The following is a 21,812-nucleotide window of genomic DNA, read 5'->3' as shown; positions in this document are numbered from 1 at the left end:
GGTAGGCACTGCATATCCCCTTCAAGTCTTGTACTCTGGTTTGTGTCTCTGCCACCCTGTCCACTAGAGTGACATTTTTAGTGCCACCTGATCTTTCCACAGTTATCCATAGACACAAAAATGTGAGTTACTATCATAGTCTGACTTATCCGCAGTCATGTGTCAGGGGTGTTACTGATGTGTATCTCTGTCCTCAACACAACAGCCACTGAGGCCTCAGTCTAGGAGAGAAGGCGAATGCCTAGGCAATGTTCTCAGCTCAGAGCTTCAGCTGGAGCGTTTGACTGCTCTCTCCCCATTCAGTCCTCACCTGTCACCATAACCCCTGTTGTGTGGGGTCCTGAATCCGTGATTGCCCTGAGAGTAGAGGGATTCCCCTTGTTTCTGAGGTACAGCTCCATGTAGCTGCCCCTCGTGCTTGTTACTTCTACCTTCTACCATAGCCTTCTCCCCAAACCTTGGGTTTTGTGCTCAATTTATTTCTGAAATTTATTTTAAACTTGGCCTTTTAAGAAGCGAGATGTATGGGGTGACCCCAGGTGTTGTCCAGCTGACAATGCTTTAGGGTACCCAGCCCTTCTTACCACTGGGTTAGATTCTTTAGTCTGGACTGCCATTTCCTGTTTCTTTTCCTTTCCACTGAGGTCAGACTTCTTGCTGTGTGGTCTCACCTCAGCCTCCTAATGACCTCTCTCAGGCCTCTCTGCCCTTTAGTCCTACAGTCCCTCAAGTCAACACTCTTCCTGGCTCTCTCTGTGTACCTTATCCCATGTGGTGAGGTCCCCAAACACTGTTCCTATACATCCCTGGCAGGGACTTTCTCAGTGGTCCTTCCAAGCTTGTTCTGAGGTGACAGGTACACTTAAGCCCTCGGATGCTCTCTATGGCTTGCCTTCCCTTCTGGTGCTACTCCATTTTCCCATACGTCACTCCTTTCTTGGGCTCTATCATTCATCTGCCTGAGAGAATGTGAAATGACTTCTCCCCAGTGGCCCCATAATCCTGCTGTGATATTGATAGTGATTCTACAAAATTTAGCAGCACCTGGACTGGGCTCCAAATGGGACCTGACTTGTACTTAAGATGTAGAGCATGTGAGTTCCAAGTACGGATCGTACCGGGATCCTCAAGGCCTGCTGTGGTACATCCATGAACTGAGCATTAAAAAGGGCAAGATAGGAGACAACCTAGGATGACTAACCCAGATAGGGAGGATAGGAGCATCCTGTCTGTGTGCTACAGACAGAGTGGGCTCTGAAGGACATCAGTTTAGCAAGTGGAACTACTACCAAGCTCAGCAGTGCCCCTCCCCCAACCCTGAGCAGCCTCCCAACGTAGGCCCATACCAAGGTTCTGACCACTGTCAGCTATGAAGCAAGGCGGGAAATCACAAGTCACCATAGCCCAGCGCGGACTCCTTGCTGGCCACCTGTCTGAGCTTTGGAAGACAGCTGAGGTTCCCTTCCAGGGATGGGCCGGCTCCACTGCCTCTACAGAAGCCAGAGCCAGGAAAAGGTAGAAAGGGTGGAGAGGCTGTCCACAGACAGAGCAGGACTTCATGTGATGGGGGCAGCTCTGTGCAGGCCAGAGACACCTGCAAAGTGCTGTCTAAGTGCAGCTCACCACCACAGAGCTCCAGGGTCAAGTAGCATTATTTTGGTTCCCAAGCACTTTGTCTGCACAGAGGTAGGTATCTGTTTTATGTGAATTATATTTCCATGGGAAATAAATTTTAAGAATTCCCAAAGGACAGACAGCGTCACCAACAGCAGAGTGGAGCCTCTGGCTGCCTTGTGTTTGAAAGCGTTAAAAAATGAAACCAACACTGGCATCTGGGGTTGTAATGTGACGGAACTGCAGTCTTTTAAAGGCAAGAACCACTTATCTCCACTGCATGCAATATTCAGTGTTTTGTTCACTTGTCTAATTGGATTAAAATATTTAGCTCCCTTTAAAAACTTGATTGTGAATTTATATCGCAAAATATAATGTTTTAACTCAGAAAGCAGGAAGAGGAGCAAATGCATCTGAAGCAATATAAAAAAATTCAACATCTTCCACCCACTATTCCCATTGTGGAAGTATACATTCTTGGACAAAGGGAGCTCTGAGAGCAGGCCTCTTAGATGGAGTCTAGCGAGGCTTTCAGTATTAGTGACAATCAGGGCGCCCAGATGAACAGCTAGGCTGACTGTGCTGGTTCAGCTGCGTGGGGACGGCTCCCTGACTTCCCCGTGATTATGTTAAAAACGCAGCCCAGGGTCTTATGTCATTCTCTAAAACACCCAGCAGCAGGGAGTTAATGACATCGTAGCTGCATATGTTCAAGTTGATTTAAAAAAATATGCAAGTCACTTTGGTTGACAGTGTCTTGTACACAGTTTTGAAAGAATCAGGGCAAACTTTAACAGAGTCAGTTTTTATTTGAAAAATATTTTCTGGGAATGTATCAGTGTTTATTTTTGAGACTGACAATTCGGGTGAAAATCAGGATAAAAACAAAAAAGCAACAATTTGGTTGAAATCAAATTGTTTGTTTTCATATATTTAGAATTCTTTCCAAAAAATCCTGGTTCAGGAAGAGGCTTTGTGAATTATTTTATTTGGTGTATTTTCTGTTCCATTCATCAGACGCCATCTGTCTTACAGGTAGTTAACTGTGTGTGGGCCCTGAAGTCAGCCAGGCAAAGCCCCTGAGCTCCAGGAAGGGCAGATAAGGGTGGCCGCCTCTAGGTGCCCACTTTGTCTGTCAGCCTCCCAGCAGCCAGTGGGTCTGGCCCACCCTCACATGAGCTGCCCATCGCCAGCCTCAGTCCTGTGTCTGCTTCTACTCACAAGCAGGCCTCTCCTCCCCTCCCTAGAATTTGCCTCTCATGCTTATTTTCAACTCTATTCAATGAGTCCTTTGATGTAATGAGATAATGTCGATGATCTTGAATATAACCACATATGGCTGCTGGATCCGTGCACAACTTTAAATCAAATTAGAAAGTACATTCGCTGCCAAGAATGCTTAAAAGTCATAGGGCCAACTGATTAACCACTGACACGGCAGCTTCCGACTCTGTTTTCTAAACTGTGAGTGATTCATGAGAAGGGGCTCAAAGGGAATCCCTCCCCAGACTGAACGCTGAGGACGGGACAGGCAGGCTGCTCAGGGTGACAGCTATGCAGGATGCCAGGCAGCTGAAGCCAGTCATTACCCCGTAAGTAACAAACTCGTCTTGATGGGAGAAGCAGCCCCCCAATGGACAGACCGTTTCTATTCTCTTCCCTCTTCCAGACCCGTTCTCTCCAAGAACGAAATCCAATTTCCTCACCAGCAGGCCCCACCCTTCCTGGCCAGATGTTAGTGTTTGGGTTTAGGCTTCTGACCCCAACACTGCTCCAAGCTTTGCCCAGTCAAGCCTTGCCCAGTTCCTGGGACCCATGGCCTCACCCACAAGCTACCTCCACACTACCACTATGGCAGCTCTGGCCTCCCGACTCAGACAGGTTTGGCAAGGAGAGAGAACAGGTGCCTGGTCCAGCCCTCACATCAGAGTCCGGTTAGAGAACCTAGGGGTTACTACTGCCAGGGTAAAACCAAGCCAGTATAGTCATGTCCATGCAGGGCCATCTAAAGCCCTTTTCCAAAGCTCCTCCCAGTGTGAGTCAAGAAGTTATTAAAGGCACCATTTTCAGTCAGTCCTGAGGTAGGAGTGCCCTGCACCCTGGACGGTGACGTTCCTACCACAGGGCAGGTGTGTACGCTCTCCAGCCGGAAGTAGCCCTGGCACAGGCACAACCAGGACAGTTTTCCTTCATGGGCAAGAGGTTGTGTGTGACTCAAATCTAAACAGAAGCCATTTAGAATAATCAAGGCTTAGAAACAAGGCATTTCCTGTTGGAGCCCACCATGCTCTCTCTGAACAGGCCAGGGCTGAGGAAAGAGAGCCAATGTGAAGACGTGACTAAGCTCCCCAGCAGCTGTCTGGTCAGAAAATACCCACTCTCTCCTTTCGGGGACTGAGCAGACAGAGATTTTTCAGAGTTTGACATGCAAAATTACGCTATTATGCTTAATTCATCCAGGCTGAGAAAATGGAAGCCTTCAGCCACACCATTGCCACACTGGACACAAAGGCAGCTGTAAGCCTCAGATGCCCACAAGTCCAGCTGGAGACAGGTCAGGGCACAGCCGTTCCCTCTGCAGCCCTAAGGAGCCACTTCTCCAACCAGATACAGTCAGTCAAACTTTGATTTACTTGCTTCAAGGATTCCTTTTTTTAAAAAAAAATTAGCTTACAATTCATGTTTATTTTGTGGCCAAAAATGAATCCCAGAAGTCCAAGGCCACCAAGTGCCAGCACATGGAGACCAATGTGACACTTGTACCAGAGTGGACTCTGGTTTAGAGACCCAGCAAAGAGCTTGTAAAACCTCTAACTGCTCCCAGCATTTGCAACAGGAAGTCATTACCTCTGCCAAATTTCTTCATCCTGATCATCTTAAAATAACACCCCAGATAGAATTTCACTATAAAAAGCCCTATCAGAAATGCCCCAGACAGGCTAGTGTTAGAGAGCAAGGGACAGACAAGTCATTTGTATTGCCACTGGCAAAGGAAGACTTTTCCCTGGAATATTTTCTTTTAAATGCAGTGAATCTGGAAATTCTCAGACTTTTAAAACTCAGGAAAAGGCTTCTAAAAATATCTCTGTTCTCTGTTAAGATCTGTGTGCACCATAAAGAAGGCCAGTGAGTAGTCCAAAGGCAAAACTCATCACACCATAGATCCAATCCTTCATCACATGTCACAATACCCGGTCACCACAGGTGGCTCTGGTGACTTTGGACTTTGATGCACCAGATCTTCCTAGGACCTGCCAGGACCTGGGTTATAACCAAAACCAAGTTCCTTAGCCAGGAGATGGACTCAGGACTGAGCAGTCAAGATGGTCCTGTCACTGTCACTGCTTGGCCCTGTGGGAACTTCTCAGGAAGGGGACAGGCTGACCTCAAGTACGGGGCACTCCAGGCTACTAAGTCCCTAAGATTCTACTGAACACACTACTACTACCCTAACATGCCCCGTTCTCTTAATTCCCATGCTAAGGTGAGGGCAGAAACTCAGGAGCACGTGGATGACTTGGCCAAGGTTTTCAAATGGAGTTGTTTCTGGCTACAGCTCCAGACTAAGGTTCTTCACGTCTTTATGCATCACCCCAACAGCTCGTAAATGGAGGCCCCCAGGCCCACTTCCAGACGTGCCTTGGAGTGTCAGGGGTCACCACAATCTGGGTGTTTACACACATTCCAGACCATGGTCAGTGTGTGGTCAGACCCTGCTGGCCTGTACCCTGTAGCCTTCTGGTGCATACTTGTACCACTGTGTGACTACTCTGCCCAGTGTCCAACCTGGATCTTTCTCAACTGAACTTGGAGCCATTTACAGAAGGAATGAACAGGCTGAGTTTCAGGGCAGGTCAAGATTGTCACCTTTGAATGGAGGATGAGAAGTGCTCTTTCACCCTTTCACATCCAGATGCTTCCCCACTAACCATTGTGCACATGTGCACAGCCTTATCTCCACAAATCGCTTGATGGGGCCAAAACCTCAGAACCTCTCTGACGTGAAGAGAAGCTGCTGAGAACAGTAGTTTTGTGCCACCCGCCCAACTCACCTGGGCTCTTTTCTGCCATTATCTAACCTGAAAGGGGACAGCCTAGGCTCTGGAGTCAGACTTAGGTTCCATTTGCTGTGCCCCTATTTGCTAGCTGAATATGCTTGTTTGAGCCTCAGTTTCCCTATCTGTAAAGTGGAGACAATAAGATCAGCCTTGCTGGCTTGCTTAACTGGACAGAGTGAGTGCATGTGTTAGACAGTGGACTACTGAATTGGGCTAGGACGTCTGATTACTCTCATGAGGCCTTCCCATCTAGCACATCTACTGTTAAAGTCCTCCCATCCTAGGAGCGGTTCACAGCTGCCTCCTGCACGTGTTGGGCCTCACCACTCCCGTTCCTCTTCCTGCCCAGTCTTCCCCACCCATGTTCCTGCATGGTGTGACTGCCCTTGGTAGGCCTGGGTGACACATGTGCTTGAATCTGATGAGAGACAAACCTCAGTTTATGCTTTTTCATACACCAGTTGGCAGGCCCTCCCTTCTTCCCTCCCTCCTAGCTTATGAGCTAGGCTATGACACTGCAGCCTAGAAGGGGGGAAGGAGAGGGTGCCTGTGTTGCCACACTGCACTGGGCTGCCCTATCCTTGAGCTGTAGTGGGCTCTGTGTGTGTTCTCACGCCGTCCACGGCTGCCCTCAGCCTGCTGGCCTCAGCCTGGCCCACAGAGATCCCTGTGTGCCTTCCCATTCAGCACGGGGCTCCTTGGGGCTTGGGCCGGAGTGCGTCTTCCCACCCTACCTGGGCTCGCAGCTGGTCCACTTCCTCTGACAGGTTCTGTCGCTCCAGGAGAAGCTGATTCTGCCGGTTAAGCAGCTGCACCAGCTGCTGCGCTGTGGCCTGACCATGCTTATCCAGCTGCCTGAGCCTGCAGAGAAGGAGGTGGAGACAGGTCCTGAGAGCCGGTGGCTTTGGAGAGCACGGAGGACAGGTGTTAGCTCTGTCAATTATATGTGTTGACATTCCAGTGCAATGACAAAATACTTGGGGAGGAAATGGCTTACTGTGGCTTTAAATTTCCACTCATGATCAGCTAACTGCACTGAGTCTATGAATCCTTAGCTGTAGCACTTTGGGTTTGTGACAAGGCAGCTTTCCTTGCACTGGCATGGGTGGTAAAGGAAGTCCTCACTTCAAGGAGGATAGGATATGGAGAGAGGAAGCCAGTGTCTCAGGACTACATTCAAGGTCAAACCCCTAATAACCCAACCTCCTCCCGCTAAGCTCCTCTTCAAGTCCCAGCACCTTCCTATACCACTGAGGGCTGGGGACAAAGCCTTCAAACAGAAACCACTGGGGACAGGGGAGCTGAAGCCATAACTGGAGCGGAGGAAGCGCCCAGGTGAACAAGTTAGCCAGAGCTCTGGGCCACCGCGGACAGGCCAGCGCTGTTAAGCTGGATGCCCTTCTGACAAGAGAACGAGCAGCCCCTCAACACAGCCTTCACTAGAAACACTGGGCAGTGGGTACAGAAGGAAGACTGGTGCCTCAGACTCACAGATAAGGGGCGGAATCCTCCATGTCCACCTGGAAGCGCTGGGCCTGGGCAGATTGCAGCCCTGGATATGGATGGCCCAGGCTCCAGAAACACTGAACTAAGGGCTTTCCATATCAATCCCTGCCAGTCACAGGCTGCGGCCTGCGGACCAGATGTCTGCAAAGATCCTAAATTTGTCCCTCTGCTGATAGGCCCTCCTCCCCAGACTCGCTAATTCACTCCGGCCATTATCTCCGTATGCCCACAGACAGCCGTGCAGTCACTAGCACATGTGTCTAGGGAGGACGGCTTTGGGTTAAATTTAGAATGTAGCTGCCATGCAGCTCTTCTCTGGAAGGAGAGGTGCGGTCTTTCGTGGCCTCAGAGGTCAGGAGCTGCATTGCAGAGCAACCCCTAGCCACAGGAGACACTGCACACACATTTCAAATGTTCCTCCACCTGCTGCTGCCTGCATGCGGCTGCTGGCCTGGAGCCTCCTCACTCCAGGCTCTCTCAGGTAGGGCTTCTGGTGGGCTCCAGCACAGGTGGCCCCCACACTAACTGTAAAGCATGGCCTACCCTGCCACAGTTTCCTTCCTTTGCAAACACTTGACTTGGCTGGAGTTATGCTGCAAGGTTCCAGCACTGCCATCGCCTGTAAAGCAGGTGAGACCCCTGCTGTCAGTCACACCAAGGTCAGGCTGCTACTGTGCAGGGAGGAGAGCAAGAGTGCAGAGCCTGCGCCATGCATGAGGGCCCCCTCTCCATGCTTCCATGGTCCTCCAAAATACTGCAGAGTGGAAGGACCCAAGGACCCAGTTAAACTCCCAGCCCTCCATGGACCCATCAAACTTGAGCAATGGCTCCTTTCCTGCCTGTGTCTGTATCACATCCTTCCTCGGCCCTGGGGGAAAGAAAGCTCGTTTCCCTGGGGAATGCCACAGTCAACATAGCATTCGGATGTCCACATGCCTCTACCCTGACACCTGGTCACAGGACAGGACATTCTAGGGGATCAGTCTCCCTGCGTGAAGCTTGTGTGGACAATCTGCTGACACATATGTGTACCCCCTTTCTTTGTAGCCCCTGCTCTGATGGAGTCCTGGAGGGGTTCCCACAGGGCTACTGACAGCGGTTTTGTTTTTCCACGGCTAGCAGTTGAGCTGTAAGATCCCAAGGTGGCTTCCCTTAAACTAAGTCCCATTGAGGTGCTAGCTTTGGCTTCCTGCTGTTGTGAACAAGTGGGCCATGATATTTTTGAGTAATCTGTAAGCCTGGGTTGGGAGTAGCCGTCATAGGAGTTGGGAGAAGCCAAGTGCTGGCTTGGCTTCCTGCTGCAGCACCCAGCTGGAAGGAGTCAAACCCTGATCCCCGTCCCACTGAAAGGAGACCCTGCTCTCCCCAAGCCTCTCGGTTTCACGGGCTGGTCTCCAACTCACCGGCTCAGTGCCCCCGATCCCCTTGGCTGTAGCTGCACACCATGCATCGGACCTGGCTAGTGTTTCAAACCATTGCTCACTCAATGAAGATACTCTCAGGTATGATTTCCCTCCTCTTAAAGATAGGCCCCCTAATGAACTGGGGACAGCCCCACACTGTCACTCCATATTCAGCAAGAAACACAAATTCAGTACCTTAAACCACCCCAACTTCATATCGACTGAAAAAGTAAACAGAATTTAGAGACAAGGAGAACGGTTGAGAAAAACACTCTATGGAAGCTCTCTGGCGGCAGGCACATTATGGATGACAAGAAAAGACATTTTAGAAACATGCCTGCCCAGCCTGTTCTCAGTGGATTCTTTAGTACAACCTGTAGTAGACACGTAAGCTGTGTTTCAAATATCTTGGTAGTGGTCATTATACTAATCTGGTTTTTGATGACTTAAACTGACAGCTGCTGGCAGTCACCAGGGGCTTATCACTCCAGACTGATCATGCAATCATAATCCTCTGACGTGCCTTAGAGTCAGCACTCCTATTTTACAGATGGGAAAACTGAGCGTGATGGGTTAACTAACTTGCATAAGTCCTGTCCGCCTGTGGCAGAGCCTGGAGTCAATCTAGGTAGTGTGCAGTTGCTCTCACCAAGCCAGCCAGCCTGTAGTGAGCACTTCAGCACTGCCTCACTCAGGTTTGCCTGGCTGTGGCAAATGACTGGCATGACAACTGGAAAGAGGGATGCCGGTCTTAGCTTGCGGCTTCTCAGGTTTCAGATCAAGGTTAGCCTGCTTTGAGGCAGAGCACCGAGCAGGCTTGCAGCATGGAAGCCACTCCCCTCATGGCAGTCAGGAAGCAGAGATGTATGGTGGTTTGAACAGGCTTGGTCCCCCACAGACTCATGTGTTAGAACGCTTGGCCCTAGGGAGTGGCACTGTTAGGAGTTAAAGGCAGCGTGTCAATGTGGAGGCTGGGCTTTGAGGTCTTAAATGCTCAAGCTGTGTCCAGTATAAAACACATCCAGTCTCCTTCAGCTGCCTTCAAATAAAGATACAGAACTTCCAGCTCCTAAAGCACCAAGTCTGCCTGTTCACCACCTATACACCACCTATACACCACCTGTACACCACCTGTACACCACCTGTACACCACCTGTACACCACCTGTACACCACCTGTACACCACCTGTACACCACCTGTACACCACCTGTACACCACCTGTACACCACCTGTACACCACCTGTACACCACCTGTACACCACCTGTACACCACCTATACACCACCCATACACCACCATGCTGCCCGCCACGGCTGTAATGGACTGAACCTCTGAAACTGTAAGCCAGCCCCAATGAAATGGGTCCTTTAGAACAGTTGCCTTGGTCATGTTGTCTCTACACAGCAATGAGACCCTGACTAAGACAGAAGTTATTATTGGTACTGGAATATTGCTATGAAGGGTCTGACCAAGCTTTTGTTTAGAAGAATGTGGATTTTGAATTAGCAAAGCAGTGGAATGCATTATGTGGGGCTTACTGGGCCATACTGGTCAAAGCATGGAAGACGGTGGTGTCAAGGGGACCTTGCTGAAAACGTTTCAGAGAAGAACTTTAGTATGTTGCCTGGAGATCATTCTTGTGGTATTTTGGTGAAGAATATCGCTGCTTTTTGCCCTGTCCAAAGAGTCTGCCTGAGGCTAATGTGAAGAGATTTAGATTAAATTGACAAATGAAATCTCAAAGCAGCCTAGCATAGATTCTGTCCTGTGGTTCACTAAGAAAAATTTAAAATGTATAGTTCCCGGGTAAAAAGGGTCACCAGAAAGTTGAATAGAGCTAAATCCTATGTTCAGGAAGATAAACAGATTAAAGATATTAAATGGAGTAGAGGGAGTGGTGACCTCAGGCCATATGCTACCCAGCTAAGCTTCCCTTGTGCAAAGGAACTGAAGACAAGCTTAGGTCCAGGAATGGTGGTGCACTCCTTTAATCCCAGCACAGAGGCAAGCAGATCTCTGAGTTCAAGGCAGCCTGGTCTGCAGAGCAAGTTCCATGACAGCCGAGCTTAGGCAGTGAAGGAGAACATGAAAACCAGAAAGCTGGTGAAGATGTAATCGAATGAGGCGGCCATGACTCAGCCCAGCAAGCAGCCGACTTGGCACCTTCAGCCACATGGCTCTGGCTTTAGAATCAAGGATGGAATTTCCCTCTGCGAGTCGAGTGAGGAAGGCTGCTGAGGCCAGGTATGTGGCCAGGGCATCCCTAGGTGGAGGCCTAGAAGTCTGTTGCATGAAAGTGTGAAGGGGAAGCCTGGGTTAGAGGTGCCAGAGCCATGGGATACCGGCCAAGGAAAGCTGCTGACAGGAAGTGGACAGGGCCCAGGGGAAGGAAGTGTGCGGCAGTCGACACCAGAGAGTGGAGAGCTGGAGGACACAAGACATCAGGCCTCAGATGCAGAGTCTGGAGTCCGTCAGCTGGGTTTTGGTCTTGCTTCGGTCCGGTATTTCCTCACTGTGCTCCCCTCCCTGCGTTTCGAATGGTAATGTATATCCTGTGCCACTGCACACTGGAGGTACGCCATCTGTCTCTTTATTTCTTATTTTGATATTATAGGGCATTGCAGTTAAGAGATTGCATGACTCTTAGAGACTTTTAAACATTGTTGAGACTATGAGATACTATGGGGGCTTCTGAAGTTGGACTAGATGCACTTTGCATTATTTTATGTCTGTAAACCTCTGGGGGACAGAGAATGGAAGGTGGCCTTTTGAATACCTATGGCCTCCACAGATTCATGTGTTTGAATGTTTGGCTGTAGGGAGTGGTTCTAGTAGGAAGTGTAGCCTTATCGGAGGAGGTGTGGCCTTGTTAAGGAAGTGTGTCACTGTGGAGGTGGGGCTTTGAGGTCTTGAGTGCTCAAGCTGTGCCTCGTGTAAAACACGTCCAGTCTCCTTCTACGCCTTCAGATGAAGATGTGGAACTCTCAGTTCCTCCAGCACCAAGTCTTCCCGCTGTGATGGTCATGGACTGAACCTCTGAACCTGTGAGCCAGCCACAATGAAATGTTTTCCTATATAAGGGTTGCCTCATGGTGTCTGTTCACAGCAATGAAACCCTAGCTAAGACAAAGGGCCAGGGTCTCATTTCCCCCTCGTGCCCCAGAGACCTGACTTTCTTCCAGTAAGCCCCACCACTTAAAGGGTCTACTACCTCTCAGCCACGCCACAGGCTGGCCAAGCTACAGCAAGGACTAAGGTGGTCCCTGCTGTCAGAGGGTGCTCCTTTGCCTGTGAAGAGATGAGCTTTTGCCGAATCAGAGCACCAATCAAACAGTTGCAAAGGCACACGGAGGAACAGTCAAAAGGGCAAACCGATGGTCTGAAAGGGCACACGCCATCCCATCGCTCACTGAGCAGTCAGTGCCCAGAGCAATGTGCTTTGCTTGGCTCTCTCTGCCATTCCACTGAGTGGGAGCAACCATCCCACTTTCAGGATGGGGACACTGAGGCATGGGCTCAAAGTGATGGGCTGGCTGGTTGTGCTATGATCTCGCAGGGCAAACTTAGGGCCTCGGCCTTTGGAGATGCCAGCCTTTCTCAATCCTCACCCCTGCCTGCTGCTGTCTCCAAGGGGCAGAGCTGCTTCCCAGTGTCAGGTCTCATCTCCTGTCATTCTGATACGTGGAGGCTTCACCATGGAGGCTTCACAGCTGCGGCCCTTTCCTCCACAAGCTATGCAGTGGTGACGAGAACAAGGCGGTCATGATCTGAGGCCTGTGGAAATGTGTGTAGAGGGCAGCCCCTTCCAGCAAGGCATTCTGACAGGGTTCACAGGACAGACACGCAGGCTGCACTCCATCAGGAGGGCCACTAGCTCTTAGCACAGACCTTACTTAGTTCAGTATGTCTTCTCTAGGCCCACATGTCATCCCAGCGATGTGTGGACACTGGCGTCCACTGTGTTCTCGGGACCTTGTGGCACCTGGGGAACTGTGGCTGACTTGTGTCCTTGTCCTGTGAAGCACCTTCTGTCCTCACAGTGAATGGCTGGTCCATGAGGAAGGACATACCTTTTCACCAGGCAGGTGCTGGTGTGGCAGCTAGGGCACAGGAGGACCTTTGGGGCTTGCATGTGTAGGACCATCCCTTCTGGACAGCGACGGCCTATGCTGTGTCACTGGAGTGGCTCAGGCTTCCTTCCAAGGCATTTCTAGGAATTGCAGGTGTGTAGGGGATAACAATCTCCATGACAACAAAGAATGGAGATGGAGATCATAGGAGACCCATGTGTGCTGGGCCAAACACCTCTCTCTTGAACTAACAGCCATGGTCTCAGCCACAAGGCAGGGGCATTACCAGAAACAGCACTTTTTGAAAAGTATGTGAGACTTCATGGTAAGACAGAGCAAGTGGTAAAATACAAAACAACTCTGTAAAGAGGGTGGGCTGGGATGAGCTTATGCAAATAGTGGTAGCGCGAGCTGCCAGCTTGGGTCCTCAGCTTCAGACATGTTTCTGCAAGGAACACCGTGAACGCGAGCAGATACATGCGCCGCGTCTCTCTGCTGTATGTGAGACGGGGGTCTGTATGTAGTGTGCGACTCTGAGTTATAAAAACGAAATGAACACTTGGCTACCCAGTGAGGGGCACCCCGCACTGCTGCCCACCAATGCCAATCATGATCTGCTGTGGGGGTCACCACCCATGTCCACACACATCCCACTGGATGTCTCCCCCAGACAAACTGGAGGTGACTTTTGTTTGATGTTTGTACTGTCTGGTTTTGTATGTCAACTCGACACAAGCTGGAATTATCACAGAGAATGAAGCCTCCCTTGAGGAAATGCCTCCATGAGACCCAGCTGTAAGGCATTTTCTCAATTAGTGATCAAGGAGGGAGGGCCCAGCCCACTGTGGGTGGTGCCATCCCTGGGCTGGTGGCCTTGGGTTCTATAAGAGAGCAAGCTGAGCAAGCCAGGGGAAGAAGCCAGTAAGTAAGATCCCTCCATGGCCTCTGCATCAGCTCCTGCTTCCTGCCCTGCTTGAGTTCCAGTCCTGACTTCCCTTGGTGATGAACAGCAATGTGGAAGTGTGAGCTGAATAAACCCTTTCCTCCCCAACTTGCTTCTTAGTTATGATGTTTGTGCAGGAATAGAAACCCTGACTAGGACAGTGTTGACTGTTTGGTGGAGTGGGGACTGTTTGGTGGAGTGGGGACTGTTGGTGGAGTGGGGACTGTTGGTGGAGTGGGGACTGTTGGTGGAGTGGGGACTGTTGGTGGAGTGGGGACTGTTTGGTGGAGTGGGGACTGTTTGGTGGAGTGGGGACTGTTTGGTGGAGTGGGGACTGTTGGGTGGAGTGGGGACTGTTGGGTGGAGTGGGGACTGTTTGGTGGAGTGGGGACTGTTTGGTGGAGTGGGGACTATTGGTGGAGTGGGGACTGTTTGGTGGAGTGGGGACTGTTGGTGGAGAGGGGACTGTTTGGTGGAGTGGGGACTGTTGGTGGAGTGGGGACTGTTGGTGGAGTGGGGACTGTTTGGTGGAGTGGGGACTGTTGGTGGAGTGGGGACTGTTGGTGGAGTGGGGACTGTTTGGTGGAGTGGGGACTGTTGGTGGAGTGGGGACTGTTTGGTGGAGTGGGGACTGTTGGTGGAGTGGGGACTGTTGGTGGAGTGGGGACTGTTTGGTGGAGTGGGGACTGTTTGGCGGAGTGGGGACTGTTGGTGGAGTGGGGACTGTTGGTGGAGTGGGGACTGTTGGTGGAGTGGGGACTGTTGGTGGAGTGGGGACTGTTGGTGGAGTGGGGACTGTTTGGTGGAGTGGGGACTGTTGGTGGAGTGGGGACTGTTTGGTGGAGTGGGGACTGTTTGGTGGGTGGGGACTATTGGTGGGTGGGGACTGTTTGGTGGGTGGGGACTGTTGGTGGAGTGGGGACTGTTTGGTGGAGTGGGGACTGTTGGTGGAGTGGGGACTGTTTGGTGGAGTGGGGACTGTTGGTGGAGTGGAGACTGTTGGTGGAGTGGGGACTTCAAAAGTCCTTAGACCACAGCGTCTTCCATGTGGAGATTCTGACAGGACCTTCCTCCCTCTTCTTAGAAGCACATTCTCAGGATGCTCAAACCAACACTTCCCCTGGGAGAGGAGTCTACTGATAAAATCAAGGACATTTTCCAAACAACATACAGATCTTAAAACTAACGATTGCTCCCAGTGAGGCTCTGGTCCTGACTCTTCACTCAGGACTGGGGTTGTGAGCGTCTTGCTATCATCATGTAACCTGGTCATCTGCATGTTGTGGATGAGAACAGAGGAAAGAGTTAGACTTGCAAGCTCACAGGACTAAAGGACCAGTGCTTAGAGAGCACAGCTACCAGGTCTACTTAGCCTCCTCCTCTCTCCCGCCTTTCCCCTCCATAGCCCTGTGACATCTTCGTAGACCTGGAAGCCCACATTCCCCAGGGCAGGGCTGGGCCTCTCCTGTCCTGATGCCTCTGCATAGGCCCTCTTCCAAAACACCTTTGGGAATTTCAAGTGTGAAAGGGACAGCAATCACCATGGCAACGAAGAGGTCCTCTCCATATCAGAGGCTTTATTTCAGCCCCTGGCTCCAGGTGAATGGTCTGAGGTGCCTTGGCACTTGACATTGTGGCTGAGCAACCTGTCCAAGTGGCCTCGAAGTCACTCTGTGACACACTGCACTCCCTCCCCAGTGCTCCCTCCCCATGCTAGACACTATGTCTTCATCCGTCTTCTCTGCGCTCATGCCCCATGTGAGCTCAGGTGTCCTGTAACACTCCACACCCTTCCTATATCCACATTTCTCACGTTTCTCAATGGTACCCACAGTCCCAGCACTCACAGCCGAAATGGAGACAGCAGGATCAAGAGTTCAAAGCTAAGGTCAGACACACAAGAGAGACCCAAACCCGGGCTATATAAAACCCTGTTTCAAGATTACCACACCCTCTGAACCTCCTTCTGCAGTCTTCTGCTTCTGCTTGCCTTTCCAAACTCAGAGTCCCCACACTAGCTAGACCCAAGGATCCTCGATCCTTCTTGATCCACTCTGTGGCCACATTCCCTTGCCTAGTAACAGGTGCTCACTGTCTGGGCCTGCATAGTCCTCTCTCCTCACCCAGCCCTTCCAGAGATAACTCTGTTTCAGAAAAGTACGACATACAAATTGAGCACTCTCAGTCACCACTGGAATTTGAAAATCTTGCAACAGGTGAACAAGCAGGAGACTTGGAAGCAGGAATAACTATAACGAATTCATTCGTTCTGTCCACCTCGGCTGGATTCCTCTCACTTCAAGCTCTCCATCTAGAAACCAGAGTAACACTTCTAACCTGACTCCAAACACAGCCAGGGCCTGGTACATGGGCATCCATACCCTGGTGCTGAGGAGGTCTGGGCATAAGAACCACAGCCATTCAAACTTCACTGTAGGGACCACACAGCCAAAGTGAGTTATTTTGAGGAAAAAACGTGTGTGTGGTTTCAGTTTTCAGTCAAAACAATGGACTATTTAAATGACAGCCATCATTTTCCTGCTCTTAAAATGTTTGTTGTTAATCACGAGAACTTGGTTAAATCCTGGGGTCTCTGAAATAAGGAGAGACACCAGAATGGAGGTGAACAAACTCGAGGACAAAGGACTGCAGAGTCTAGAGGGGACGTCTATGAACAGGATGTGGGAGCCAGGCTGCAGTACTGTAGAGTATCAACAGCTTAGGGGACCCGGCTTTCAGTGAGTACAGGCCTACTGGAAAGCCCACACACACACAGACACACAGACACACAGACACACAGACACACACACACACACACACACACACACACACACACACACACACACACACACACACACACACACCCTTCACCTGTCCTCAAAAACCGAAGTTGATAAGGGGGACGACAAAGACTGCCGGACCATCAAGCACAGAACAAGCAGCACCTGTGGGTAAGAAAAAGCCTCAGCCCAGGAGACCGCAGGTTCCCTTCCAGCTCTACATCTTCTCAAAGCACAACTTGCTACACTGCCATCTCCCCACACCACCAGCTACACAATCCTAACACTGAGTAGAAGTTTTGAAAATCCAATTACCCTAATTACTGTTGGAGGTAATTAATTTTGGCGACTGAACCATGCTAATTTAAAGTTGTATACTTTGTTCCAGTGCTTAAAAACTGCCACTGCATTTTACATAATTCCCTCTCATTAATGTGGTCAGACAGATCACATGATGAAGAACTCATGCACAGGGTTAAAGTGTTGTCAGTGGCTGCTTTACAATTTAAACGTCCTTGGCTAAAAAACACCCTGGTTCAGAAATGATTTAAATGATTCCAGGGAGTTTACACCTTCAATGGAGAGGCTTTCCATTCCCAGAACTGCTGACCCTCTCTCTTTCTCTGAGAAGTTCTCTGCTGGTCCTGCTGCCTACAGAGACAGAACAGGGTGCTTGAGGGCAGTGGTGGTGGCAAAGGCTGAGCTGGAGCTGAGAGGAACCTGAGAGACCGCAGCGCATTATGAGGAAACTGCCGCCAGCCTGTGACGGTGGCTGCCCCAGCGAGGTGGCTGCAGAGGCATTTAGGACAGGGACCTGGGGTGTTTGACTCAGGACTTGAACCTGACAGGGTTTCAGAGTCCTTCCTTCCTTCCTAGATCTATCTGTCTGTCTGTCTGTCATCTATCCTCTGAGGTGCTGGGATGGAGCTCTAGCTCTAGGTTACACACATGTTCTACCACAGAACTACAGTGCCAGCCCAGACCTTGTGGGTGTGGCTCAGTGGCAAGAGGCTGTCTATCAAGTGAAAGCTCTGAGTTACATCCCAGCAGTAAGACAGACAGAAAGAAAAGAAGAAAGGAGGATGAGAGGGGTGGGGCAGTGAGTCAATTTGTCTGTCTTCTGTAGAACACTAAGCACAAGAATTTAGGCAACAGCCTTGAAACAGGTGACCCTCTGCAGCACTCTAGAAGACCTGGCCATGCAGGCTCTGAGGCCTGCAGGAGTGAGGAAAGAGGAGAAACTTCATTCCTCTGCACTTCTGCTAGCTTAGTGAGAAGAACAGATTTGGTATTGTTTTCAATTCTTTCTAAACTTTCAATCTATTGTAGGCTGGTGGTTTTGTGCAGTACAATATGCACACAGCTGCATTTTTAAATTTCTGTGGTTTTCTGGTTACCCCATGTCAGTTCTTGCCTTGTGGCAGACCAGTAGCAAATCATTTCAGGCCAGACCCAGGAGCAATCACTGGGACCAAAGAAGAGTGCTGGCCTTGGGGTGGGGGCGGAGGGAATGCTCAGTGCCCTCACCATGCCATGCCTTACTGAAGTGGCTTCACTGAGCCTTCCTCTGTCACCTGCTGAGCAGCACATCACCAGGGCAGGTGTTCAGGCTGAGTGTCTCCTGCTGCTTTAGCTAAGCCCCCTACCTCTGAGAGTGCCCTGGAGCTCCACCACGGAGTTCCTTCCTAGTGCTTCCACCAGAGTAGCACCTTAGAGCATCCAGGGACAGGCTCAAATCCTCCCCCTGTCACTGTCTTAGAGGGACAGGGCTACCTGCCAGGATGAGCCTCAGGACCTTTGGGGAACTGGCCATGGATGGAGGATTCCAGAACACAGAATAAAGACAAGAAGTAGCAGGCCAAGCATTTCAGATTCTCCATTAGGGATACAGGTGGGTAGCAAAGTACCTGTGTGGCATAACCAAGGACCTGGGTTCCATTTCAGGGTCCCAACAAGCAAAATTGTTTTCTTTGGAACCTTAAAGAACACAGAAAGACACTTGCTTAAAGCCTGAGTTATCCCAACTAGTCTTCCAAAAGTAGGCCGCAGTTAAGCATGGCTCCACCTCGTGAAGACAGCAGGGCAGGGGAAGGAGTGTGGCTGGAAAAGCAGCCTGCAGAGCTGAGCCCAGGGCTCAGGGCCATCTGGAGCTGAAGCGGGGAAAAAAATCCTCCTCCCTCATGTCACCTGTCAGTGTCCGCACCCTGTGACACACAGCTTCTAAGGAGTTGCAAGAACGCCACCCAGAAAATCCACACCTCTCTACCCAAGTTCTGCGGGGACAATTTGCTCTGCCTGGTACTTTCCTCTCGCTCTGGCCTCTCCACAGCTGTTCTTTCTCCTTAAAAAGTTATTTTACGGCCAGGCGGTGGTGCCATGCACATTTCATCCCAGCACTTGGGATGCAGAGGCAGACGGATCTCTGAATTCAAGACCAGCCTGGTCTAGAGTTCCAGTACAACCAGGGCTATACAGAGAAGCCTTGTCTTGAAAAACAAAGCAAAGCAAGCAGACGGCCACCGCCTTACTTTAGTTTCCTCATGGGTGTTTTTGCTGGTGGATATGGTGTGGGTCCGACAGAGGCCAGGAGAGGGAGTTAATCCCTTGAACTGGAGTTACAGACAGGTAGTTGTGAGCAGCCTTGTGAATGCTGGGACTCGAACCAGGATCCTTTGGGAAAGCAGCCAGTACTCTTGTCTGTTGAACCATCTCTTCAGGCCCCTTTCTCTTGTTCTCTCTTTAACCTGTTCTTTAGAACACTGGCTGTGTAGCCTAGGCTGGTACTGAACTGTACTCAGTGAGCCTCCTTCCTCAGCACCCCATGTCACCTCTCCTGACCTCTCCATCCAGGAACTTTTTGACCACGAAGAGAGGTGCACACCCCCTGTCCTTTCCTCTTAGATGCCGCAGTGTTTCCTAAAGAAAAGTGAGTCCTTACAGAACTGCTTACTGCCAACTACATTGCTTCCTTATTGCCACAGATAACAAGTCCACCTAACCGGCAGTTTCTTAGCTGACCTAAGGCTACCACCTCTGCCCGCTGCAGAAGAGAACCTTTGCACTGTCAGGCTGCCCTTTCCAATCTGGAGCACTTGACGCTCAGTTTCACTTTGGTGAACGCTCTCCGAAGTTAAGCCAACAACAGTGTTGAAGGAAGATACACAACGATCGTGTGGGCTCTGCTCAGCTGCTGCCCGGGACTTGGGGGCACAGTGCCCTGTTTGGTGGAGATTCTCTCCTAATAAGGTCCTGCTGCTCCAGAGACCTCCGCCCTCGTGGAGGGTGTCAAGAGATGGCCTCTGCCATTTCCCTCCTACTGGACCGTCCTTGGGGTGGCCAGATTGGTCACAGAGGTGTGATGAAGGAAGAGTGCGCCCACGGCAGCTGAGTAACCAGATTCAGTCACTACGGTGTATCGACTGGCACACATCTTAATTAGGTTTTAATGCTAGTAATCTGATAACAACTCCTGGCTGTGGGCTAGAGAGCTGTCGGTGCTGAAAGCTTTTTATTTAGTTTCTCTTCCCTCTGCACTGAGGCAGCCTCCCTGCTGACCCTTGTCAAAGAACCCCATCTGCTGGTTGCCACGGTAACTGAAGGAGACCAATTGAGCCGAACAGAGCGACTCAGAAATAAAATCTGCAGCCAGAGGAATTCTGCTAAGAGTAATAAATCATTTAGTAAAAGGGGGTCCTCCACATGGGGATGAGTGTTGGGATAATGTGATGGTATAACTCTTCCAGCTAGAGGGTCCATGACAGATCAGAGTGATTAGACCGGCTGGAGGGCTCATTTGGTTTCTAGCGGGCTCAGGCATGGAGACGGACAGAGCAGGCCCAGTTACATGCCACTGTGGGTGGGGGTGAGGGGTGGCCCACAAAATGGTCTTAGTTTAAGGAGTGGCAAGACAGCCAGCCGAGACTCCCAACAAACCTTACTCGTTTTTTTAAAGAAAGTACAAGTTAACCGATGTCCCGAGGGACTCATCTAGGGTCATCTCCGAGCGCTCCAGCCTGAAGCAACTATAAGAGTTGGCCACGCACCCCTTCAGTACATTAAGTGTGACCCAGGATGGTCTCAGAGGGGCCTAGGGGCTTTGCCCCCTAATTCTGTAAGGCTCCCCTGCACTGAATGATGGGCTGCACTTTCAAACAAACATTCTGGGTTGTGTGGGCCGTGTTAACCGCCAAGCATGTCCCGTACCTGCTATTTCCTTGGGTGGTGTGGGCAGAGAGACAAATGTCCTAACAGCAGATTAGGACAGGGGAGCAACACACAGTACAGGTAGTGTGTGAGGCCTTCTCACCCTGCCGGCCACTCTCCTCACTGGCTGCCTGCACCATGTTAAGAGGCAATGGTCAGGGACTAGGCAAACTCCCTGACCCCGGAGAATACAGGAACTCATCCTTGGAGGTAATTTTCAGCCAAACCAAAGGTAGATTGTGTTTCCTCCCTTCTGGATGCTGCCAGCAAACTGCTTCTGCCTTAGTTTTCAGAGAAGAGGAGCAGCTGCACACTTAGACCCCGCAGCCCGCCGCCTGCTCTGAACCCAGGCCACACCCCACCCAGATGACCGCGACCGCCTCCAATGCGGCTGGCCACCCCGTGCTGGGCAATTGTCCTCCTGCAGGTGCAGCCAGCCGCAGGGCTCTGCAGAGGCCGCTGGGGCGCGCCCGCCTGCTCCGCCTCTGGATACCAGCGGCTTGGCCAGCACCCCCTGCCCACCATGAGAGGGCCGGCACCTGGCAGGAGTGGGCGCCAGCCTGCAGGGGCCCGGCTGGGTGCCTAGCATCTGGCTAGGGAGGCTCCACAGGGGCTCCCCGGGCCTCTGGACTTTGGCAGAAGGAGGGGATTAAAGCGAGCTGGCAGTTGAGGGAGGAGATGGGTGAAAGCTTCATTAACTCCATGCTCGGGGCCCAGTTTCATTCTCCTGAGAAGCAATGAGAAAAACAGGTTGATTCCCCCGCAATGCTAGAGGTGCTGTGAGTTTGTATTTGCTGTTCTTAATTTTAATTCCTTATTTGTAAACAAATAAATGAATCATTGTTTGTTGATGATCATGGACAACCCAAATTTTAATTAAAGAGAAAAAAATCTTGGCTAATAGAGAGGCCAAAGAAATATTACAGCCCGTTTTAATTTCTATGTAGTAATTAAGCTTCTCATGTGACTTAATTGAAACTGGCAAGACTTAAGAACTCACTCAAAGAGGTGAAAATCAAAAGGTGCTGGATGACCCCCCCCCCCGTGTGGGTTTTAGACCAACCCTCCAATGTGCCCTGGAAAACAGTACTGTGAGTCCTGAAAATATTTCCAGTGGCGGTGTTTTATGCCAAGGCTTTCGGTCTTGATTTTTGCCCCTCTTTACAAAGTTACCACGAGTTTCATTTCTAAGCCCTACTTAGAAATTCCCCTCCAAATGCTTTGTCTCTGCCCAC

General features: G+C 50.7%; 1 protein-coding gene across 1 annotated transcript in view; it reads right to left on the bottom strand.

Moving 5' to 3' along the window:
- Sdccag8 (SHH signaling and ciliogenesis regulator SDCCAG8) overlaps window positions 1-21,812 on the bottom strand; it is a 195,293-nt gene that overhangs the window by 1,965 nt on the left and 171,516 nt on the right. The window contains exon 18 of the mRNA XM_032915108.1: window positions 6,407-6,533. Within this exon, the coding sequence (XP_032770999.1) occupies window positions 6,407-6,533 (127 nt within the window). The remainder of the gene's footprint in view (window positions 1-6,406; window positions 6,534-21,812) is intronic.

This window comes from Rattus rattus, chromosome 10, assembly GCF_011064425.1.
Source record: "Rattus rattus isolate New Zealand chromosome 10, Rrattus_CSIRO_v1, whole genome shotgun sequence".
NCBI classification, from domain to species: Eukaryota; Metazoa; Chordata; class Mammalia; order Rodentia; family Muridae; genus Rattus; species Rattus rattus.
This window is presented reverse-complemented; position numbering and strand designations above follow the sequence as displayed.